A 26,136-nucleotide genomic window follows, 5' to 3' on the forward strand; every position below is an offset into this window, starting at 1 on the left:
ATAGTTAAGCCAGTACTGCACTGGAGAACGAACTACAGACAAAATTTCTTTAGGGCAGAACTGTACAACATAGGAAGCCCCAGATAGAATATTTAGGTCAAGTTTGCAATGGAGGAATAGCCACATGCAGGGTAGCCCTGTGCTGAAGGAAATCTTGTGTGGATGTTTAGGACAGAGCTGAAAATGTGTTGCTGGGAAAGCGCAGCAGGTCAGGCAGTATCCAAGGAGCAAGAGAATCGACATTTTGGGCATGAGCCCTTCTTCTTCTGAAGGGCTCATGCCCGAAACGTCGATTCTCCTGCTCCTTGGATGCTGCCTGACCTGCTGCGCTTTTCCAGCAACACATTTTCAGCTCTGATCTCCAGCATCTGCAGTCCTCACTTTCTCCTGGATGTTTAGGACAGCAAATGTAATGACTGCGCCAAATATTGGTATCAACTTAATATATTCTCCACTCCATTATTCAAAATCAATGGCAAAGGTAATTTAAGACATCACTGGGTGGCATTATGAGCTTGCAAAATTTGTTTCTCATGTTCATTTTTATTTCATATGGTAGATGTAACAAGAATAAGGTTTTGGTTGATTACCTTGCTCTCCAATGTTCAGCACTGTTATTGCATAAAAAGTTTTGCCCAAGATAAATGAAAAAGATCATCAACCTATAGCACCATCTCAGGCTCAGTTTTCAGTGAAGTCAAACCTAAGTAAGTTATTTGAGCTGGTGTTTGAATACATTTCCTTCTATTACTCTGCTTTGGGATTGTTTTCCACTCCAAACAACTGGAGGGGAGCATGGAATCAAATAACACAAAACTGTCTGGTCGTGCAATTTCTGAAAGCCCGGTGGGCAAAAAGGAAATAACTTTTAACCAAACACGAGCTGTACCTGTATTGTAATAGGGATGAGGACTCGTTTACAGAAACCCATATAGCTTTCTACATCCAAATTCATTTTAGATGCATGGTACAAAGTTACAACTTGCAAGCAGGTACCAAGAGTACAGAAATGGGGACCCAGCTCTGACTTTATTTTGATACATGTAAACTGGCTTTCAGATTAAGCTCAATGACTGATGAGCAGGCAGGTGCTGCATGCAATTTGTTACATAAAAAGCTCAGCCACTGACCGTTCTGGGCACCACTGTTGCATTTCTGCACCATATTCTATTGAGCTTATAGAAACAACATAATCAGTACTTATTGTTTCCTTTTATATGGCTCAAATTGGACTTTTTGATATTTCCAAGAGGATGTAAAAGGTTGTCATGGTTTGCAAACTGCTAACAAGTTGGCAGTTCATTATCAAATGATATGCATAGAGGATCTGAAGCATTTGCGCTGGTGGAAAGCAGACGGGTGCCTCGCTATAACAGACTGATATACACGGCCTCCCCTGTTAGCTGTCACACTAAATATGAAATATCTTAAGTTTTGAAGCACCATTGTTTGAATCATGTTAGAAATCAACAAAGCAAGTGATAGCCAGCAATGATTTGTGACCAAGTGAACCAGAATCTAGATTAGATTACCTACAGTGTGGAAGCAGGCTATTTGGACCAACAAGTCCACATCGACCCTCCAAAGAGTAACCAACCCAAACCCATTCCCCTATCCTATATTTACCCCTGACTAAGGCAATTTAGCCTGGCTAATTCAATTAACCTGCACATCTTTGGATTGTGGGTGGCAGACCTGGGGAGAACGTGCAAACTCTACATAGACAGTAGCCCAAGGTAAGAATCAAACCCAGGTCCCTAGCGCTGTGAGGCAACATCAACCACTGAGGCACTGTGCTGCCGTAAGATGGGCAGAGCAATCGATGCCACCAAGTTTGCAATTGGTTCCTGTCGTGCAGTGGCAGTGTTCCTATCTCTAAGGTAGAAGGCCTGGGTTTAAGTCCCACTTATTCCATAGGTGTCTGAACAGGTTAAGTAAAAATATCTACAACTGGGAGGATGGATTGCAGTGACAGGAAGCAGCACATTCCAATAGCACAGCAAATTCTAAACTTAAGGAGAAGATAAGAAAGTAAAAAAGGCAAGAGTGAATTTAAATTTGTCTCAACAAATATTTAAAACTTTCATCCTCCTGAGTACTTTCGTCAGTTCACTGTCTGAGTTGCTGGATGAAGGATGGCAAAACAGAGAGCAATCTGTCCCCTGAGGAACGGGAAAGGATCAGCCAGAGAGAAAAAAAAAATCATTGCACAGGCATAGGGCGATCTCCAGCCGAGTGATACACTGGCACCAACCTGGGAGCCAAATACTGAAAACATGTTGTGAGAACAGTTTGACAGCCGAATTCTGAACCTTTCAAAAATCCCACTCGGAAAAGGAATAACAAATTCAAATAAGATTTAAAACTCAATGGCACCATATTTCACGCAGCTTTACCCATCTCCCCTAAGGTGTATCGAACTAAGTCAGGAAAAAAAAAGACGACAAACCAAACTTCTCACCGTTGTATATGTATCAGCGACTTGACAACAGCAGATCTCCTCCCTCCCCGCTACTTGCGCCTTTCCCTCTCTCTCTCTGGTTTATTATGATGGCACACTACAAATGTATACTAAATTCCTCCTTTTCTCGCTCCTCCCTTTGAAGGAGGTGACCCACGCTACAGTGCAGTTCCACAAGCGCTCAGCATCTTGTGTTGACAGAACGTGCCTGACATGAACAGGCACAACTTCCAGCAGCGACTGGGGCTATTCCTCACTGATTTTCCTTCCAACCTACCTCGTCTAGGGACACTACTATCATTATACTGGGAAAGATTAGTTAACTCAGTGAGATCCCAGGAGCAGACAAAGGAATTGCCCAACCAATGCTGTTGCAACCCACTGTGGCCAACAGCCCTTGGGGCAACATTACTCTGAAAACTGGGAATATATTCAAACCTGCTAGCTGTAAGGCAGCAGAATTGTGTTTTTGTTTTGTTCTGAATAGTCTGAATTCCTAAAAGAATTATCAAAGTTAAACCAAATCTTAATGGAAAAGGGAGGTCACACAATTGGCAAAGACTACTTACACATGTAAAATCATATTGAATAAAGTTAATCTCCCACATTTATTTTGAAATTGTTGCAAAAATCATAACTTACAGTTCCAAAGCTGCCATGTTATTGTTGCATGATCAGCTACGCACAATCTATCTAAAGACCAGGACTTGGCTGAAAACACAATCTCTACCCTCACACAAAATCCATACAAAAGCTCAGGCAAGGAAGAGTTTGCAGAAGTGCATTGAATCACTATGGCTGCTTTAACTCCCAAGAACAGTGTGTTCTGAAGCGATCAGACTCACAACAGAGGGATTTACATTATCAGAAAAAGAACATCTTATAAAGGTTCATACAAGCCTGTAAGTAGTTTTAGTGAGGAGACTGGTGTTGCGTCAGTAATTCTTCACAGCACGAGTCCTTACACTTAAATAAAGTACAAAATCATAAAATGGGAGCAAAGGGACAAGGATTTCTCTTGTGGTTTCTTCACTGTTCTGCAGCATTAGCGGCAAGTCATAGCTGGTACAATGGAGCCTGAAATAATTAGTGAAGGGTCAATGCAAATGTGAAACAGCCCTGGCCATGATGTGAAAATGCAGAATTAGTGAATCAGATCAAGCTTAGCTTGCTATTGCACCACAGGGAGTAAACAATTCTGCATCCAGTACACAATGAGAATGGGTTGAACACGCGTACCTATGTTCAGTCAGTGAATCATGTGGCAAACAAAGGCACCTTCTGGGAGTTAAAGGATGAAAGCAAGTATCAGAAATGTTGCATCTCAAGATCAGCCAGCAACATAAACGTTGACAATAGATGTGCCACCTTTTGTTTTGGGGGGAGTGGATGGGGAATAAGAAAAACTTTTGCAACAGGAATGTTGATACCATACACATCCACATCATCTGACCTGGGACAGTTGGACACTTTGAAAAAAACCATTTTAATTGACAAGTACGGAATTAAACCCTACCATATTATGCATAGGAAGGCTATATATGCTTCAGTAAACGAGCCCTACGGCAACTGTAGCCCACAAGAGACCACATCTGTGTTTGATCAGCCCCAACATGGTTCCCAATGGCTGACGCTGGATGGTTTCAGTGAATTCCAATAATGATTTTTGCACCCCATGCTAGGGGAAGGTCAGTCTCCTGTTCTTCTCTGGATTTCTGGTTGGCACCTGAGGTTCAGAATGCATGTCTGTGACAAACCCCACTCTGTTCTGCACGGTTCTTTGAGTGTAAAAGAGAATGTAGGCTTGGGTCTTGCACACGTCCTCCACACTGCACACATTTAGCTTAGAGTCATTACAGTGGACCCAAAACTCTAAAGAGGGAAAAAAAGATACAGCAGACTTATAAAATGTAGTGTTTCTTATTTTCAGAATATTTATTCATATAGAATATGTCAATTAAATTACATATAGTCTGATATGCAACTTGCACTCCCCCGCAAATCCTAAAGTCTTATCCACTCCCCATTTCACTCTTGCGGATGCCACTCCTTCCTTGGATGACACTAGCCTTTTGTTTTTTATCCAAATGGCCATTCTCCTTATGTTCAGACAGGGTCAGTGGGCTACAGGATGGGAGCTATATCATCTGTGGACTTGTTCTACACCACTAAATGCACTTTGTTAAGCCAGTCTGACCTACATCACATCTTTGGGAAAGTGATCAGAAGAAACATAACATCTTGGAAGTTTTGAAATAGTTGGAGGAGGAAAGTAACAGACTGGACTAAGATTGTTTTGCACTTTTCATTATTATTTAGCTATTTTATTTCTTTCCTGGTTTAGCTGTTTCAAGCAAACACCCCTCACTGTGATAAATCATTCACCTCAAATAATCCTTTTCAAAATAGAGAACTGCAACAAATTGTTCAAACATATTCTACAAAACTGCAACAATCATATTTTCTCTTGCAGGATTCAGAAAGAAGCAAACTTGAAAGTGGGGAGAATGATAAGATAGTCTTTTTGCAAGTTTGAGACAGACAGCATTCAGTAAGCAGGACTGACAATTTCACTGCACATATAGGTGTCACCAGAGGAAATAATTGACATTTGTGCAATTGTGGTCGTAACTAAAATGATGACACTTAAACTCAAATGATTTTCTTTAGAGAGGACTATGCTCATCCCTAATTTGGAATATCTCGCTTAGAAGGGGAAGATAGCTGACATACAGTATGATTCATTGGAAGCTGCAGTAAAGAAGGAAATTATTACGTTTGATGCCAATTTTGGTTGATGGCCAACAACCCTTTGATAACTCAAAAAAAGTCATCGTTCTGGTTCTGCCAGGTAAATGGAGGTTGACAGGCTACTCGTACTCAGAGGGCATCATAGTCAGGCAAGACTATCTTCCCAAGGACATTCTTATGAGCAGTGGACACGTCAATGCAATCAGGAGTGGGATGCCAAGTTTTTCAACTGGGCACTGTGGTACCCACTGTAAAAACCACCCTGCTGAGTATGAATTCAGAAATGACTCCGGGAGCTTTGAGTCGAGGGGAAGAGCTCCACCATTGTACTTTCATAGTAATGGACATTTAAGACCCTTTCTCAATAAAAGTATACTGACCTCCTTCTGTGTTGTAGCAGTATGCGGTATAGTGTCCTGAGCCAAATCCTTTTCCATGATGCATCACCACAGCTGAGAGGTCATATATGAAGCTTTCCTTGCCAAGAGTGGAGGAAGAGTCCCTGCAGCAGTAAGGCTCCATGTTTAATACCTGGTCGAAGTTGACATGCACCCCTATCTTCTCACGATGGTTGCGGCCAGACCACCTAAAAACACAGTAGCTGCATCAAGAGGGAAATAAGGAACACGAGTACAGTACATCAATGCCCTGTAAAAAATACTGATTCTGTATAAGATAACCAGATAAAAATAAGTCATTTTATTAGTTTGTTTAAATACAACAATTCCCAACAACAAAAGGTGAAAAGTTTAATCTTTGATGCGTGCTGAGTTAGCTATCTCAGCCACAGCAGGGATATCGGCTTCCCACGGTAGGAAAAGCAGCAAATATAATGAAAACCATATTAACCAGGATAGCATCTCCTGATCGCAGCTCAGTACCTCAGCAGAAAGTTGTGCACAAGGACAGGAGATGCCTTGACTGTGATGCATTCCAAAATAGCTTAACACTTCCACAATATCATAATGCAGAATTGCTTAGTGCTGTGATGTTTAGCATCGCATTCACTGTTAAAGGGACACACAAATAACCTATCCTTGGGGCAAGGAACTAGAGAATCACCAACAACCATGAAATGCTTCCCCTAAATTCCCTTCACTGGTTTCTGAAACTGTCTGGTTGTGTTAAGATTGCTGCAGGACCATGCATAGACCTAATTCACAGGTTGCCTCTTTGCCCACTGTGTGTCACACTCTCGAGTGCTGTTGTCTGCACTCCTGCAAAACCTGGAAGGAACTGTGGCACCATGTTATAATACCAAAAAAGGATAAACACTTGCAGGAGGCAAGAGGAAGAAAGGGGGAGAAATAAAGTGAGGAAAATATATAGGGCCAGGCATTTACACATCGGTTTATTTAACAGGGTAAAAATTAGGCCCACAGAACAAATGCATTAATTGGTAAAAGCAAGGGAATATAGTGGATAAAAGGTGTCATGATGTCTAACCACAGAGAATTAATTCAAATGGATTAAGGTATAAAATATCAGTTGCCGCTGGGGCAATGTAACAGAGCACCAATACATAGTGCTAAACCTACAGCAAAATTCTGTACCAGAACAGCAATGCTGTACAACAGGCTCTTGTTTATGGGACAGATTCGATTGGGAAGAGGAGAATCAAAAGGAAGCCCTCGACCAGGGATGGGGAACCTGTAGCCTTCTGGGCCATTGTGTGGGGCCTTTTGAATGAATCCAAATTTTGCAGAACAAATCTTTTATTTTTTATTGATATGTTTTTTTCATCCTTTATTATTTTTATTTTAATCTTAAAATGAAGGTATTTAAAATACCAGAGAATAAAAGAAAATTCAGCAAAATAATCCTCACAGACTGATCGCCACAATTAGAAAATTGGTAAGTCATGAGGACTAAAACTGCAGACCCCCATGCTGCAACCAAATATTCAAATGCTTTCCTACAAAAAGCAGTCAGAACAAAGTCATTAAAAGGTTAGTTAACTTTAGAATTAACATTTTTTTTCATTTTTTTTAAAGTTAGTACATAGTAGTTAGATTTTTACAAAATAATATGAATTTTGAAGAATATATAATTGAAGTTTCTTGGATGCGGCCTTATTAGATTACAACTAATATAATGCGGCCTTCCAACATGAAAAGGTTCCCCACCTCTGCCCTAGACTAATCTCTCAGGTAAAATGCTGCTGCTTTCCAAAGTTAAATAAGAGTGACATCAAAATACTTCTACACAAAGTCACTGGACAGAACAAGACCTACGTCCAAAAACCTGATCAACAGCTGGGTTTTAAGAATTGAATTTAGAATTGGAAAAGCACAAATTGAAAAGATTTGTAGGTCTGGAAGCGGCTAAGTAGATGGGGGAAATCTGAAAACAAGAAGGAGAATTTCAAACTTAAGACAGTGTCAGACCAGGAGGTCAGAAATACAGAGGAACCTCGATTATCCGAATATCGGATTATCCAAAGGAGATTTGAGGTCCCAATAGAAACATTACATCAAAGATGCGTTGCCAACACTGATCGTGTCTTTTGTTTACAGTGATTAAACAGGCACCGTCTCCAAATGACTGACCTCCCGCCCATTCTCTCTCCCCATACCTTCCCTGGAGTTCTATAGAGGGATATATCCTAAACCCCCCCTTCCCCAAATAATCTGTCCAATAATCTGGACACGACAAATGTGGAACCTATCAAAAAGTTACAGTAAAATGTTGTGTGGGGGGGTTGTGGGGGCAAGCAGCGTTGAACAGAGATGGGGGCAGCGGCGTTGGGGGCGATGTTGGAGGGGCAGGCGGTGTTGGACATGTTTGGGGGCGGGTGGGGGCGGTGTTGGATGGAGTTGGGGGGCACGGGGGGGCAGGGGGTGTGCTGCTGCTGTCTTCTGAACTGTGGGCAGACTTTAAACCTCTGAGCCCCAGAGGAAAGGCATTTAATCGATTAGCTGAATAATCGATTATCCGAACAAAATAATGCCCATCCATCTTGTTCGGATAATCGAGGTTTCCCTATACAGGGAATGAGATCCAGAGCAAGTTAAGATACAAGCAATGTTGTGGATGAGCATAAACGTATATGGGATGGATGTTAGAAGGCCAGTCAGGACAGCATTGAAATTATCAAGTATCAAAAGCAAGGTTGTCAACTCCAATCGTGAATGCACTGAGATAGGAACTGAGTTCAGCAATGTTGTGGACTGAAAGTACACAGGCTTGGTGATGGTGCAGATACATTGTCAGAAACTTACTCTTCAAGGTGAAGAGCAACAACGGTGCTGAAAGGTATTTCTCAACTTAAATCAGCTCGAGAGATGGAAGTGGTGGTCAGGGAGCACTAAAGAATTGTATTAGGAGGAGGAAACTTCTGTGCATTCAATATTGACTGCCAGACAAGTAGTATGATAAATCAAAGACAGGCCAGGAAAGGATGCTGCGAGGATATGCTGTCTGCTTAGCCAAGACTGTACACTACTGCAGAAATGGACAATTCATGCAATATGCATTTAATATCCCTGTCACGCCTAGAGTAATCAATCAATAAATAGACAATGTTTTGCTGCATCAGTGCTCCGGCAACAAATGGTTACTAACATGAGGAACTCAGCCTTCTCATACACAGTATAAATGCCATCATCTGCTTTTCACCAATGAAAGACATAGCACCAATTCTCTTAGGATTTTCCAACTTGTTTCAGTCTGTGGTAACTTCAAGGTTAGCTTTTCATATTGATAAAATTAAATATTAAATACATTTATTTTAGGGGGTGTCCAAGGAACTCCCACATTTATGCAATGTGCATTTAAGAGGAATGAAAAGATTTGTAAGAAATCTTTAATTCAATATGTATTTTAAAAAAAAACAAAACGGACCAAATATTGCAGAAACTAGACTGCAACTAGAATGGTCTCATTGATGACTCAATATGCTGACTACACTTAGCTCAGATTCTAATCAAAATGAAGTTATTTTCTTGGAAAGAGTAAAGAAGAATTAAAAACTTTTATTTCATGCCTTCCAATGAAGCGTCCTTCTGAAGTGTAATCGCTGTGTAATGTGGCACCTATGTTTGAGTGAGCATCTCCTACAAACAGCAAGATGATAATTGTTGGATAATTTGTTTTCAGTGATGTCGATTAAGGGATAACTATCGGTCAAGACACCAGGGATAACTTCCCTAGTTTTCTTTGAAATAGTGCCATGGAATTCTTTGCAGATGCCAATAGAGCAGACAGCATTTTAGTTTAAATTTAATCTGAAAGATTGCACTTCTGATAGTGCAGTACTCCCTCTGTAATACTTTATAGTGGAGCGCTTGCCTAGAAATTTGTGAAGTTTCTGGTGTGGGACTTGAACACAGATTTCTAATTCAAGAGTGCTCTGCATTTGAGCACTGAAATGACAAATATACCAATTAAAATAGTCATAGATTAAGCAACTGCGATAGGAACACAAGCTTTTGCAGCTGCAGCAAATTCATCTTACCTGAATCTTTTAAGGTGCAGACGGAGGACCTGAGGTAGTCTGTATATCATTAGCTGTTTTTGAGCTTCTGTCAGGACGAGGGGCTTTGGCGAGGATTTTCGTCGTTTACCTGAGAGATAATTAGCCAGAATTATATAAAATTCATAGCAAAGAAACAGGACATTTGGCCCAACTGCTCTATGCTGTTGCTTATGTATCACTTTAACTGATATTTTACTGAAACAGACAAAGAGAAGGGTAATCATACTTTCAGTTAAAAGTACTTAAGATCAGATGCACTGGTATACATCACTGTCCTACTTATAGCAATGCTTCACAGCTTAAGTTTGTTCTGTGACAAGGAACGCTTTGTGGTTTTTAAAAGTCCAGACCAAACAGTGTGCTGAGTGGACTGATCCTTCGATGCAAATGTTCAAAAGGTATTTTTGATTTAACAGTAATTGAGAACAATACAATGACAACTAGAAAAATACATGGTAAAAGAAGTATGAATCTGTGTGTTATCTTAAGGTCCCATGAAGTGGCCACAATTTAGTATTTCTCCCAATGCTTCAGTTTGTTGAAGCAGTGAATAGCCATACAGGCCAGAAGAATTCCAAAGATGATCCCTGTCCTTATGAAGTCTTGCCATCTCTGTATGGGCACTTCAAATGCTGTCAGAACCTTTAAACAGGGAAATCATAATTCCTGCTCTTGCTTTCCATTTAGTGATTATCGTTGCTTATGTAAGCATACAGTCAGGACAGGATTGGCTGTGGATAGTCCGGGATCAAGTCTCACTTGCTTTGGAAGTGTGTCATAACATGTCTGAACAGGGCAAGAGGGGCTTATTAAAAACAAAAATTCTAGTCACATCTAAGAATATATTCATTACACAGGTGCAAAAGTCTTGAGTACTTCAAGTCTGGATAGTAAGCATCAGAGAGCTCAACGGAGAGGAAAGCTCACTTAAAAGGAGCACTGCTTACTGTTGCACTGGTCGCAAGCGTAAATCCTTCCTTCCAAAGCCTCTGTTTCTGTAAACTTTGCCAGCATTTCCGTCAGAGTGCATTCTTTAAGCTGAGTAGCACCCTTCTGAAGACAATGATAACGCTCTGGAAACTCCAGTGAAAGATCCCAAAATGGTTCAATGGTGTTGGATTTGTAGTTGCATGTCAGGCACGTGACCTGTAGAAAGGGATAATAATATAAACAGATTTCCCAGAATACTAAAGATGACTGACCCCATTAAATGACTTATGGTTTATAGCACAAATAAGGCCATTCTATCCATCTGTGTCAATTCTCTCTAAAGCATATTTATCCATTATTTCCTGGAAAGGTGCAATCTTGGACTTCACTAGTAAAGGGATTCTATGTTCGCCAACTTTGAAGCAAGCCACTTCCATTATATTTCATTTTCATATGACTTTAAATTGTTGACCACTTCTGAACAATGCTATGGCTAGAGAAAATAGCCTCTCTCTGTTCACCCTTTCAAAATTATTTAAAATTTATTTTAAAGCCGTACCTAAATTTCTTATTCTGGATTAGTGGTGCTGGAAGAGCACAGCAGTTCAGGCAGCATCCAAGGAGCAGCGAAATCGACTTTTCAGGCAAAAGCCTTTCTTAGTCAACAGGTAAAGTCAGAACATGGCTTTCAATTTTAATTTCCAATCTTTGGGATCGACTTGGTGAACCTATTGTCATTTTCTTTCTAGACAGGACAACCAAAACTGAAAACCACTGCTGATCTAACCATTGCTCAGTTTAGTAACAGGAACATAGGACAGGTGGCCATTCAGCCCCTCGAGCCTGTTTCGCCTTTCAACAAGATCACAACTAATCTGTAGCCTAGTTCCATATATCTGCTTTTAGCATATATCCCTCAATACCTTCGCTTAACAAATATCTATCTAGATTTAAAATTAACAGGTTCCACTGCAGTTTGGGGAGCAGAGTTATAAACATCTACTATCCTGTGTGTAGAAGTGCTTCCCAACATCTCTACTGCATTGGCTGGTCCTAATTCTCACTATGTGCCCTAGTTCTAGAATCCTTAACCAGTGGAAATACTTTATCTTTATCCACCCTGTCTTTCCCTGTTAATATCTTGATGGCTTCAATCAGCTCACTTCTTAACCTTTTACATTCTTGAGGAAACAGACCTAATGTGTGTAATCTCGGCTCGGAATTTAACCCGTTGCCTGGATCTGCTCACAGTACCCCAAGTGGAATCTAACAAAGGTTTTGTACAACTGCAGCATAGCTTCTGCATCCTTGTACTTCTGTTCTCTAGATACAAAGGCGAGCATACCATTAAGCTTTCTTGATTATTTTCAGCAACAATTCATGACATTTTAAAGATCTATGCACCTGAACCCACCCTCTCACAAAGTATCTTTCAACATTCACTGTATTTAACTTCATGGTATCTAGAAAGTCACATGCTCCATCCCTTGTCAGTCCAAAATGGATAACCTCACACTTGCTTATAAAGAATTTTATCTGCCACAATTTTGCCCATTCACTATCAATATCCCTTTGTAATTGTACGCTCTCATCTACACTGTCTACAATGCCATTGAACTGTGTGTCATCAGCAAACTTGATATACAACTTTCTATGTCATTAACCAAGTCGTTAATAAATAATGTGAATAATCGGGAGGTTCTAACACAGATTCTTATGGGACTTAAAAACAAACTGCTGGAGAAACTCAACAGGTCAGGAAGCATCTGCAGAGAATAAGCAGAGTTAACGCTTCGGGTCCAACGACCTTTTATAAGACACTTTTTACTTTATCTCCAAGATGAGAGTTCTCCAGCAATTTCTGTTTTTGCTTCAGATTTCCAGCATCCACAGTTCTTTCATTTTTCCCCTTGTGGGACACCACTGGTCACATCTTGCCAATTTGAGGACCTCTCCATTATCCCTCCTTTCTGTTGCTTGCCAACCAATTTTCTAGCCATGTCAATAATTTAGCCTCAATTCTGTTGGTGTCTACCTTGGCTAACAGTCTCTTATGTGGGACTTGATCAAATGCCTTCTCAAAGTCCATATAAACAACGTCCACATATTCACACAAGTCACCTCTTCAAAAAATTCAATAGGGTTTGTCAGGCATGACCTACCTGTGATGGAAATGTGTTGCTGGAAAAGCGCAGCAGGTCAGGCAGCATCTAGGGAACAGGAGAATCGACGTTTCGGGCATTAGCCCTTCTTCAGGAAAACATGACCTACCTGTCATGAATCCATGCTAACTCTCCCCGATTAACTGAATACGAGAGACTCGGTTACCATCCTTAATTATAGATTCGCCACTACAGATGTTAAGCCAACTGGGGTCTGTAATTCCCTGCTTTTCCTCTTTCACCCTTCTTAAAAAGCAGATTGACATGCGCATTCTTCCAAAAAGACAGCTCCTGTATCTAGGGAACTCTGAAAGATTATAGTTAGGGCATCTGCAATGTGCTCTTCCACTCCTTTAACACCAATAGCTAGAAATCATCAGGTCATGGGGATTGTCACACTTTCATTCTGTAATTTCCTCATTAACAATGTTTTACTTACGCTAATTTTATTCACAGTCCCTGTCCCGAATCATTATTAATTTCTTTGTGACTTCTGGCAAGCTAGCCTTCTTTTCTATTGTAAATACTGAGGCAAAGTAATTATTCAAGATGTCTGCTACTTCTCCATAGTCATTGACAATATCCCTTCTTTCAACCCTTTAGTGGGCTAACCTTACTTCTGACCATCCACTTGCCCTTTAACTATAAAATTGCTTTGGATTGATTGTGATGTCCCTTGCAAGTTTGCTTTCATAATCCCTTTTAGTGGTTCTTTCTTATAAGGTGCTTTGTTGCTTTTTGTTTGTACAATCAGTGCTTTGTGCATTTTGTAAGCCCTTTAATTTTACTTTTGCGCCATCCCTTATCTTGCTAGTTTTCCATGTCTGTTTTTCTGCAAAGTGGAGCTTTACCCTCTCAGGGGCATAAGCTGGTTTTGTTTCAGTTTTAAAACCCTAAATTCTGTCACCATTTCCATATGGTTTTATTTACTTGCATTCACACAGTCAGGGACCCACGTCCCAACTCATTTCACAAGGTGAAATGGGAAAAGAACACACCAGACAACTGAGGAATTAAGATACAGGCTACTGTAGGTGATTGAAGGTTAACCAGGGACCGGAGAGTAGTGGAGGTCTTGGGAGTTTAGAAAACATTTCAGCTTGGACAAAGAAAAGCTCAGTTTCTACTGGTATAGTAGAGGGGAAGAGAGAAGATGGGGCAGGCATCCATCAACCATTGGGTGCAAGCTCATGTGGAACTGAAGAAACGTGGAAAGGCAGGATGCTTTGAGACCATAACAATATTTGTAAACAAGAGCAAATACACTGAAATCAATGTAAGCGAAGGAAAGGGATTTACTGCCCAGAATTAGTGCCAAACAGGATGCAGGTGGCAACATTTACTGGAATAAGCCTAACTTGTCACCAGGCATAATAAATGTGCCCAAGTATGTCCAGATACATCTGGTCCATTTATCACCAAGAGCAGTTTTAGTCAATTTTTGACCGCTGACACATTCAATGTGTGTATTTTTATTGTTTGCATTTGGTTTAGATTAGATTAGATTACTTACAGTGTGAAAACAGGCCCTTTGGCCAAACATGTCCACACCGACCCTCTGAAGAGCAACCCACCCAGACCCATTCCCCTTCACTTACCCCTTCTAACACTGAGCAATTTAGCATGGCCAATTCACCTAACCTGCACATTTTTTATTGGACTGTAGGAGAAAACCCACGCAGACACAGGGAGAACGTGCAAACTCCACACAGACAGTTGCCTGAGGTGGGAATTGAATCCCGGTCTCTGGCGCTGTGAGGCAGCAGTGCTAACCACTGTGCTACCGTGCCACCCATTATTTGCTATAATAATTCTGTCGAAGTCATTTACATCATCTAAATTTGTGTCAGAGAATTGAAAAAACGTGGCCAAATGTATTTTCCTCTGTTGTTCCATTTCCACTACACAAACTAACCAAACCGATTACAACACAAATACAGCATTAGTGTCAAGCATTGCCATAAAGCAAGCTCTGGAGTCAGCTCAGGCCCTGACTCATGACTTAACCAACAACACTACAGCCAATGAGACTAACAATGTTGCAGTTTATTATGCAAATTCAGAGAAAGACACAGGCACTATGAGGACAAAGTAACTGAGAATGTTCATATGAAAGGGGTTACTTCTAATTGAGACAACAGTTCATTTACTAATTTAAGTTCATAATTAAATCCCCACCTTGGAATAGCTTAACATGTCTGTGGATAACCTCTTTTAAGGTTCAAGATATCCAGATGATTAACTGACTGACTAATTTGACATTCAAATCTAACCTTGCAATAAATGGTCAGATCTTTAGAGGTCTGCTGCTAAATTCATTTCTTTTTCTCCTTCATTCCTCAGCTGGAGGAGGTCCCTTTCCACCACTGATAACTTGTGTAAACTCAGTCCTGCTGAAGAATATGTAAAAAAAAAGATGTCTCAGGTGACTTGCTCTCCAGCTGAATCTCCCAAGATGAGCACACTGGTACAATCCCACATCTTGCTGTTCTGAGTCACTACACATACAGACAAAATGATACGCTTTCACTAACAGCATGCACTAACAAACATATTTAAAATATGTCATGACAATTAGTGTACCAGTTTCTTCAGTTTAACACAAAATAAATCCACAAACACTGCCATTTAAATAAACCATATACAAGGCTGGTGCTCGTGAGATTCGGAAAACGTCCATACAGTGCAGGCAAAGATGCACCGAGGCCTGGTACATTGGAGAGACGAAGCAGACGCATGACAATGCATGAATGGACACCACGCAACAATTGCCAGACAGAGGTGTTCCCTTCCAGTCGGGGAACACTTCAGCAGGCAGGGACACTCAGCCTCGGATCTTCAGGTGACCGTCCTCTAAGGTGGACTTCAGGATATGCAACAATGCAGAGTGGTCTAGCAGAAACTGATAGCCAACTTTGACATCCATGAGAGTGGCCTCAACTGAGACCTGGGGTCCAGGTGACCCCACGACACTATATACACTCTCACACAAGCACACATATACACACCCAGACATGCGCCCCCCATGCTCTCATACTCTCACAGGCTTATACTGTCACACTCATGCACACTACCACACATGCACGCACAAACTCACATTCTCCCAAACACACACACATGGTCCCCCGCACATGCATGCACGCACGCATACACATACACCCCCCCCCCCCACCTATGGGGTGAATTTGCATTTGCAAAATTATATATTCAGGCACATTCTATTTTGCTCAAAAAACACAATCTGTAGGCAGTCAATCCATGTGACATGTTGTAAATTCCTACTTTGGAAATAGAACCAGTCTGACTCAAAGACTTAACAGGAATCTAGGTTTGTTCAATATATTGTAACAGTTGTATGACACTATGATCGTGTGTTATAAATTCTGTCTCCTATGATCCTGCCCCACTCACTACCTGACAAAGGAGCAGCCCTTTGAAAGTTAATACTTCCAAATAAACCTGTTGGACTATAACCTAGTGTTGTATGATTTTTAACTTTGCCCACCCCAGTACAACACTGGCACCTCCTCATCACGGCCACATGAATAAAAGATGAACTGCGGATAAAGTAGTCACTGGACTTGAAACTTTAACTCTGCTTTCTTTCCACAGATGCTGCCAGATCTACTGAGTTTCTCTAGTAATTTGTTACAAATTCAGTGGTACAAATTTAAAAAAAAGCAGATTATGATGGGATGGAAAACTGAAATAAAAAAGAAAATGTGAGAAATAAACTCAGCACAACCTCCTGGGCGTTCTTTTCCTCAGCATTTTCCATTTTAACTTCAGTGGTACAATTGTTTTTTTCCCACTTCTGCTGTTGAAGACAGTGCCTCATGTGATGACAGTTAACCAAGTATCCATTATTAGGTTGGTAGGACAAACCACTTGTAAGATGAAAATGTGTTGCTGGAAAAGCGCAGCAGGTCAGGCAGCATCCAAGGAACAGGAGAATCTTCAGGAATGGCTGAAGAAGGGCTTATGCTCCGAAACGTCGATTCTCCTGTTCCTTGGATGCTGCCTGACCTGCTGCGCTTTTCCAGCAACACATTTTCAGCTCTGATCTCCAGCATCTGCAGTCCTCACTTTCTCCTCAAACCAGTTGTAATCCCAGTTCTATAATCTTCTGAAGCTTCAAGCTTCACAATCTCTCTAAGGCACTCCTGAAAACCCAACCTCTGACTGAGCATTTGGTTGCCAATCCCAAATTCTCTCATGTGCTCAGCACCAAACTCTTGTTTGATAATGATCCTGTGAAGCACCTTGGGACATTTTTACAACATTAAAGATGAGTCATAGAGATATACAGCATGGAAACAGACCCTTCGGTCCAAACCATCCATGCCAACTAGATATCCCAACCCAATCTAGTCCCACCTGCCAATACCTGGCCCATATCCTCCAAACCCTTCCTATTCATATACCCATCCAAATGCCTCTTAAATGTTGCAATTGTACCATCCTCCACCACTTCCTCTGGCAGCTCATTCCATACACGCACCACCCTGTGTGTGAAAAAATTGCCCCTTAGGTCCCTTTTATATCTTTCCCCTCTCACCCTAAACCTATGCCCTCTAGTTCTGGAGTTCATGTTACATAAATGCATATCTCGACAGGTGCCGCACAAGAGAAAAAATGCCCAGATCACATTCTTTGTTTTTTTTTTATTTCAAAAATATACTTTATTCATATATATTTAATCTATACAATTGGACATGTCATCATTCTGTAAACATTCCATTTCTTTGCGTGTCGAAACAGGGTGATCATTCATATTCACAGGTTAGTGCGATTACATTGAGCTCAGACGCCAGCGGAGCCCAAATGACTGCGTGGGACCCCTGTTCTTCATTAGGCAGGCAGATGTTAGACGGTGGTCTTTCCCCACCACGCCTTGGCGGCAGCTGCCCCAAGCTTCAGCGCGTCCCTCAACACGTAGTCCTGGACCATGGAATGTGCCAGTCTGCAACACTCAGTCGGGGTCAACTCCTTCAGCTGGAAGATCAACAGGTTTCGGACCACCCAGAGAGCGTCCTTCACCGAGTTGATGATCCTCCAGGCACAGTTGATGTTCGTCTCAGTGTGCGTCCCGGGGAACAGGCCGTAGAGCACGGAGTCCCGCGTCACGGCGCTGCTCGGGACGAACCTCGACAAACACCACTGCATTCCTCTCCAGACTTCTTCTGCGTAGGCACATTCCAGAAGGAGGTGTGTGACAGTCTCATCCCCCCCGCAGCCGCTTCGAGGGCAGCATGCGGTGCGGCAGAGAGTCCGGGCGTGCATAAATGATCTCACAGGCAGAGCCCTTCTCACCACCAGCCAAGCCATGTCTTGGTGCTTGTTGGAAAGTTCTGGCAATGAGGCATTCTGCCAAATGGCTTTGACAGTCTGCTCAGGGAACCGCTCGACAGGATCCGCCCTCTCCTTTTCCCGAAGGGTCTCAAGGACACTATGTGCTGACCACTTCCTGATGGACTTGTGGTCAAAGGTGTTTTTCTTGATAAATTTCTCCACGAAGGACAGGTGGTACGGAACGGTCCAACTACTCGGAGCGTTCCGCGGCAGCGAGGCCAGGCCCATCCTTCGCAACACCGGGGACAGGTAGAACCTCAGTACGTAGTGACACTTGGTGTTTGCGTACCGGGGATCCACGCACAGCTTGATGCAGCCACACACAAAGGTGGCCATCAGGGTGAGGGTGGCATTGGGTGTGTTTTTTCCCCCATTGCACCGGTCTTTGTACATTATATCTCTTCGGACCCGGTCCATCTTTGATCTCCACACGAAGTGGAAGATGGCCCGGGTGACTGCGGCGGCACAGGTTCTGGGGATAGGCCAGACCTGTGCCACGTATAGCAATACTGAGAGTACCTCACACCTGATGACCAGGTTCTTACCCGCGATGGAGAGCGACCGTTGCTCCCATCTGCCCAGTTTCTGTCTCACCTTCCTGATCTGCTCCTCCCAGGTCTTGGCGCACGCCCCAGACCCCCCAAACCAAATACCCAGCACCTTCAGGTGGTCAGTCCTGACGGTGAAGGGGATAGAGGATTGGTCGGCCCAGTTCCCGAAGAGCATGGCTTCGCTCTTGCCTCGGTTTACCTTGGCACCCGAGGCCTGTTCGAACTGGTCACAAATGCACGAGTCTGTGCACGGACAGCGGATCCGAGCAGAAAACGGCGACGTCATCCATGTACAGGGAGGCCTTAACCTGCAGACCCCCGCTGCCAGGAATAATCACCCCTTTCAGGCTCGCATCCTTCCTGATGGACTCGGCAAATGGCTCTATGCAACACACAAACAAGGCAGGAGAGAGAGGGCAGCCCTGCCTGACTCCAGATCTGACTGGGAAGCTATCTGATTCCCACCCATTGATTGAGACTGCACTGACAATGTTGGTGTAGAGCAGTCTGATCTAATTAGCGATTCCCTCCCCGAAGCCCATTTTGGAGAGGACATCCCTCATATATGTATGCGATATCCTGTCAAAGGCTTTCTCCTGGTCCAGGCTGATGAGGCAGGTGTCCACCCCCCTGTCCTGCACGTAGGCGATCGTATCTCTGAGGAGTGCGAGACTCTCAGCGATCTTCCTGCCCGGTACAGCACAGGTTTGGTCAGGGTGAATCACCGATCCCAGAGCAGACCTGACCCGGTTGGCGATGACCTTTGACAAGATTTTGTAGTCTGTGTTTAACAGTGAGATCGGTCTCCAATTTCTAATTTCTTCCCTCTCCCCCTTCTGCTTGTAGATGAGGGTGATGATGCCTTTCCTCACATTCTTTGTTGATATTGGGGCCACATACTTTCAAAAAAAATGGAACTGAATAAGACTGAATTGTGGAGGGTACAGCATTTATGTGGAAGGGAGGGGTGTCAGTGTGCCGGAGATCAGTGAGTCAGATAGCATTCACGAAGAGACAGCAGGCTAACGTTTCGAGTTGAGATGACTCTTTGTTAGAGCTAAAATGAGCCAATTCTCATTTCTTCCCTTTCTTTTAGCTTTTTATCATGTGCTCCCCTCCCCTCCCATCCCACTGTCCTTTCAAGTCTAGCAGGAGACACACTATTGTTCTGCCATTTTCACATTCCAATCATTTAATCTGCACTATCAACACCTTTTCTCCATCAGCATCCCACACCCCTCTCAAACTACAGCATAAATGCTATCCCCACCACAATTCACTTCAGTTGATGAAAGAGTTATTTAGACTAGAAACATTAGCTTGCTCTCTCCATGGAGGCTGTCTGACCTGCTGTGATCTCCAGCATTTTTTCTTTTCAGTACAGATTACTGCTTCTGCAGTAATTTGTCCCCATGGAGCTGAATAAGAGATCAGTAATAGATGTTTGGGTGCTTTTGCCAAAGAGAACTCAGGGCAACTGTTCCACTGGCTGAGATCATCTAACTCTGTAACAAGTAAACATGTTTTAATAGATTTGGAGGTGCTGGTGTTGGACTGGGGTGTACAAAATTAAAAATCACAACAGCAGGTTGGAGTCCAACAGGTTTAATTGGAAGTACAAGCTTTCGCAGTGCTGCTCCTTCTACCTGATGGAAGCTAATGCTTCCAAATAAACCGGTTGGATTATAACATGGTATTGTGCGATTTTTAACCATGTTTCAACAGCACCTCCTCACTCACCAAGGTAACGAACCTGTGCTTATGACAATGCAATTGAACTCTCCAGTTTGAATACAACTGAGGTTACACCCAGCACTGGTCCAAACAACTGGTTTATAACTGATCACAACCTGTCAGTTAAAAACACCTGTTTGTAGTTGATTGATTTGTGCACTTGACTGCAAGTGCATGGAGCCCTAGTTTGATTAGAGACAAAACAACTGCAGATGCTGGAATTCAAAGTAGATAGGCAAGAGGCTGGAAGAACACAGCAAGCCAGGCAACATTAGGAAGTGGAGAAGTCGCCATTTCGGGTGTAACCCTTCTTCAGGGCTGGGGGAGGTTATAGGGGGTGCTGGGGACTCAATGTTGAGTCCTCCAGACTGTAGGCTGCCCAGGTGGAAGATAAGGTATTGTTCCTCCAATTTGTGGTTTGGTTTGTTGTAGCAATGGAGGAGGCCAAAGGATGGTCATGTTGGAAAGGGAGAGGAAGGGGAATTAAAATGGGCGGAGCTGGGAGGTCCATTCAGCCACTACAGGCCTGGCTCAGATGCTTAGCGACCCATTCCCTAAGTTTATGTTTGGTCTCCCTGATGTCGAGAAGACCACACTGGGAGCACCTGATTGAACTAATCCTCACCCTCAACAACATTTCCTTCAACTCCTCCCATTTCCTCCAAATCCAGGACTGGCCGTGGGCACCCAGCCAAGCCTGCCTCTTTGTCGGGCTATGTTGAACAGTCCCTTTTCAGAACTTACATAGGCACTGTGCCTCAGCTCTTCCACCGTTACAGTAAACTAGGTTGGAAGAGAGGCAGGTGAACCTCTGTCTCACCTGAAAGGACTGTTTGGAGGTGAGGGGGATGGCGTGCCAACAGGTTTTACATCTTTCCTGGATGCAGGCTGAGGTACCAGGGGTTCAGTGGTGGGGGGCGCCTTGGTCGGGAGTGTAGCACTAACCAAGCGATTTCGACCCAAGGAACAGTCCTTGCAGAAGGTAAAGAGGAGTGGGGAGGGAAGATGTTCTTGGTGGTGAGGTCTAATTGGAGTTGGTGGAAGGTTGATGCGTTGGATGCGGAGACTAGTGGAGTGGCAGGTGAGGACAAGGGGGACTTTGTCTTTATTGTGTTTGGAGAGGATTTAAGAGAAGTGGAACAGGGAATGGAGGTGGTGCAGTGGAGGGTTATCTACATGATAGAGGGAGAAAAAGCACGTTGTTCAAAATAGGTGGGCGGCACGGTGGCACAGTGGTTAGCAATGTTGCCTCACAGCACCAGAGACCCAGGTTCAATTCCCGCCTCAGGCAACTGTCTGTGTCGAGTTTGCACATTCTCCCTGTGTCTGCGTGGGTTTCTTCCGGGTGCTCCGGTTTCCTCCCACAGTCCAAAAAAAATGTGCAGGTTAGGTGAATTAGCCATGCTAAATTGCCCGTAGTGTTAGGTAAAGGGTAAATGGGTCTGGGTGGGTTGCTCTTCGGAGGGTCAGTGTGGACTTGTTGGGCCGAAGGGCCTGTTTCCACACTAAGTAATCTAAAAAAAGGTGACATCTGGGATGCTCGGGAGAGGAATGTCTCCTCATCTGAACAGATGTGGCAGAGGCAGAGCAATTGGGAGAACAGAATAGAGTTCTTGCAGGATACTGGGTGGGAGGAGGTGTCGTCCAGGTAGTTACAGGAGTCTGTGGGTTTGTAATAAATGTCTGCCAGGAGACGGTCACCGGAGATGGAAATGGAGAGGTCAAGGAAGGGGAGGGAGGTGTCCGAGATGGACCAAGTGAATTTGAGGGTGGAAGTTGTGGGCGAAGTTGAACTGCTCCAGTTCAGCCTGGGTGCAGAACGCTGCACCGATACAGTCATCGATGTAACGGCGGAAGAGCTGAGGCACAGTGCCTATGTCGGTTCTGAAAAGGGATTGTTCAACATAGCCGACAAAGAGGCAGGCTTGGCTGGGTGCCCACGGCCAGTCTGGATTTGGAGGAAATGGGAGGAGTTGAAGGAAATGTTGTTGAGGGTGAGGATTAGTTCAATGAGGTGGAGGAGGGTATTGGAGGAGTGGGACGGGATGGATCTGTTGGAAAGGAAGAAGCAGAGGGCCTGGACATGTATAAGGACTGCACATCCACAGTGAAGGTAAAGTGCTGGGGGCCGGGGAACTGGAAGTTACTGAGGAGATGGAAGACATAGTTGGTATCGCAGATGTAGGTGGGAAGACCCTGAACCAAGGGGGAAGAGGATGGAGTCAAGGTAGGACAAGATGAGTTCACTGGGGCAGGAGCATGCTGAGACGATGGGATGACCAGGGTAGTTGGGCTTGTGGATCTTGGGGAGCAGGTAGAACTGGACAGTGTGGGGCTGGGGGACTGAATTTGGAGGCAGTGGTGAGGAGAGGACACGGACAGTGCGAGTGATTTTGGCATGATGGGTCATGGTGGGATCGTGGGCAAGGGGGAGATAGGACATGGTGTTGGAGAGTTGGCATTTGGCTTCCACATCATAAGACTACCCCTGCCCCGCCTTTGTCGCCAGACTACCACTGCCTGGCCGCGCATCAGGTACTCCCGATGTGGTTTTCTCTACATCAGGAAGACCAAACGTAAACTTAGGGAATAGTTCGCCGAGCATCTCAGCTGGGCCCGCAGGGGCCAACCAGACCTCCCAATCACCATCCATTTTAAATCCCCTTCCCATTCCCTTTCCAACATGACTATCCTTGGCTTCCTCCAGTGCCACAACGAACCAAACCACAAACTGGAGGAACAACACCTCATCCTCCACCTGGGCAGCCTACAACTCGGAGGACTCAATATGGAATTCCTCAATTTCAAATAACCTTCATTCCCATTCCCCGACTCCCTCCCTTCCCAGCCCATTCCCTCCTCTCTGCAGCCAACTGGATTCATTCCTCCCACTGACCAACCAGATCTTACCATCTATCTGTCTATCTCCACTTCACCATGCTGGCCCCACCTCCCCTTTTATCTGCAGCTCCCCCTACACCCACCCCCAATCCTGAAGAAGGGTTACACCCAAAACGTCAACTTCTCTACCACCTGATGCTGCCTGGCTTGGTGTGTTCTTCCAGCCTCCTCCCTGTCTACCCTAGTTTGATTAAGCAATCTAATAGCACTTCTCTATTAACAGTGCCAAAAATCAATAAGTACTTCATAATGACTTTTACACAGCAATCAGGTAGGCTCACACATTAATCTTTCCATTTTAAAGGACAAAACGTTATCTACTTTAAAAAAAACCCATGGTTTTCTCTCATGTGACAGTTCCACAGTTGCTGGTTATGTGCTAGTACCTCAACCTAACTTCAGCTGTTCTTCAAAGGAGATTAGACTGAGAAGTTGGAAGGTTCTTGTATAACTGCAAAAGCCAAGCTCAATCTTAACCTAATCCAATTCTGTCACATTGCAAACAGTGATCACTGCACAGTGATGACAAGCAGTGACCAGAATTGACGCTCCTCCTCCTCAAAGAGAGAGAGAGAAATCAAGGACAACTGCATCTCTTTCATTTTATCTAGACTACTGGCGAAATCAGCATGGACTTAAAACCTGGAGGCCTCAGTGATATGCTGCTGCCTTTCTCAACTGAAGCTACATTTCACTGACGGGATGCAAGGAAAACAGATACACTCCTATGCTACAATTAGCCTGACGTATCACAGCCCCAGTTCACCTTGGGGACTGACAGGATTTAAATCCAACCTTATCATGCTTGATACAGCAAGCACTAAATTTTCCCAGATGATCACAGCATATTTAAAAATAAGGCTTAAAACGGGAAGGTAAATTTTTTAAAAAATGGTTTGCAGGGGAAATATGGTCAGTAAAAAAGATACCGAGAATCAAAGAACAGGCTTACCATTACGACAAAACAAAGAACAGGATGTACTGAGTAATGACAGTTGGTTATGTTACAGGTTTAAAAGGAGAATTCAGAAACACAAACATTTAAAAGTGACAGATAAGTTGACAAGCTTTGAAAATACCATAGAGAGTTATTTTATTAGTATGATCATAGAATGGGAAAACAAAGAGTTAATTTTGAACCAATACAGATAAATCATTATACCAGAGGGGAACACTGTCTGCAATTTTGGGATTTTACTTCAGCAAGGATGCAAGACAGATTCACTCCTCGAGGTGAGGTGTGGAAAAGAAAAGGTGAAAGACAGTGAGGAACTCAAAACAATTACAACTGCCAGAGCAAGGGTACTGAGAAAATTATTACAACTAAAAGCCTACAAACTCCCACGTCCTGAGACACTTCACCAAAGGGTCTAATAAGTGGCTGTTGAGATAAAAGACACTTTGCTTTTAATCTTGCAGAATTCCCGAGACTTTAAAGTCGTCCCATCAGATGGGAAATAGTGAGTGTAACACTCCTAATTAAGGAAGGAGAAAAATAGTAAGAAACTATAGGTTGGCTAGTCTAATATTGGTCATTGGGAAAAATACAGGAATCTATTGTTAAAGAGGCTATAGCTGAAAATTCTGAATGCAATCAGGCAGAGTCAACATAATTTGGTGGAAGGGAAATCATGTTTGACTAATTTGCTACCAACAATGTGGATAAACAGAACCCCTGGATGCAATTTCCAGCAAGCATTTATAAGGCACCACAGATCTAACTATTCAAAGAAAGATCTCAAGGCCCAGGAGTTAATGTATTAGCTGGGATAGAAAATTGATGAACAGGAAACAAAGAATAAGCATGAATAACTGCCATTTACAGTTTTGCAGAATCTGACAAGAGGGGTGCACAGGAATTTTTTTTAAAATTATTCATTTGTGGGACATGGACATCGATGATTGGCTGGGACCTCAATTACCTACAAAAGTATATCAATTCAGGATGAAGGAACCAAATATCTGGATACTAACTTTTGCTGATGGCACAAAGATAGAGGAAACTAAGTAATGAAGAAGACACAAGGATTCTGCAATGAGATACAAATAGCTTAGGTCTATCAGTGAACATTGGGCAAATGGAGCATAATGTGGGAAAACATGAACTTATCTACTTTGCCTGGAAGAATAGAAAAACAGTACATTATTTAAAGAGAGAGACTGCAGAACTCTAAGGGACAGAGATTAGGGTGTCCAGTTACTTAAATTACAAAAGGTTTGTATGCAGGTACAGCAGGTGATTAGGGCAAATGGAATGCTACTGTCTATTGCAAGGGGAATCTGATGTAAAATTGGGATGCTCTGTGACAATTTAGAGTACACCTTACAGTTTTTGCATCTCAAAGAAAGGACATTTGAAGCAGTTCAGAGACCACTCATTTAATGGATACCTGAGATAAGGACGTTACCATATGAAGAAAATTTGGACAGACTGGGCCTGCACCTGTTGGAGTTTACAAAAACGAGAGGTGATCTTAAAGAAAATCCTGACAGGGTGGATACTGAAAAGATATTTCCCCTTGTGGGAGACACTCGAACTAGGGGACACTAAAAATAAAGGGTTGCTCATCCAAGACTGATGGGGGAGAAATGTCTCACTTCCAAGGGTAGCAAATCTTTGGACATTTTTCTCTCAAGGGGTGCGGAGGTTGGGGGTGGTTGAATATTTTTAAGGCAAAGGTTGACTGATTCCTGACTAACAAAGGATATCATGGGTAGGCAGGAAAGTAGAGTTGAGGCCACAATCAGATCAGCCACTCTATCATTAAACAGTAGTGCAGGCTCAAAGGGACCGAATGCCTACTCAGGCTCCTAATT

At 43.2% G+C, this 26,136-nt stretch overlaps 1 protein-coding gene across 2 annotated transcripts in view; it reads right to left on the reverse strand.

Moving 5' to 3' along the window:
* Window positions 1-324: 324 nt before the first annotated feature.
* The window catches only part of LOC122563109 (ubiquitin carboxyl-terminal hydrolase 49-like), a 68,786-nt gene continuing 42,974 nt past the window's right edge, over window positions 325-26,136 (reverse strand). Inside the window, exons 4-7 of one of the 2 annotated variants that reach the window (XM_043716549.2) lie at window positions 10,637-10,835; window positions 9,669-9,777; window positions 5,593-5,798; window positions 325-4,333 (exon numbers count right to left, since the gene is read on the reverse strand). In XM_043716549.2, the coding sequence (XP_043572484.1) occupies window positions 4,140-4,333; window positions 5,593-5,798; window positions 9,669-9,777; window positions 10,637-10,835 (708 nt within the window). In that variant the 3' untranslated portion in view covers window positions 325-4,139. Of the gene's footprint in view, window positions 4,334-5,592; window positions 5,814-9,668; window positions 9,778-10,636; window positions 10,836-26,136 lie in introns of both variants that reach the window. The other variant, XM_043716546.2, reaches the window with a different exon arrangement.

Source organism: Chiloscyllium plagiosum, unplaced genomic scaffold (assembly GCF_037043375.1).
Source record: "Chiloscyllium plagiosum isolate Xiang-an unplaced genomic scaffold, Cpla_swu_hap1 HiC_scaffold_26, whole genome shotgun sequence".
NCBI lineage: Eukaryota > Metazoa > Chordata > Chondrichthyes > Orectolobiformes > Hemiscylliidae > Chiloscyllium > Chiloscyllium plagiosum.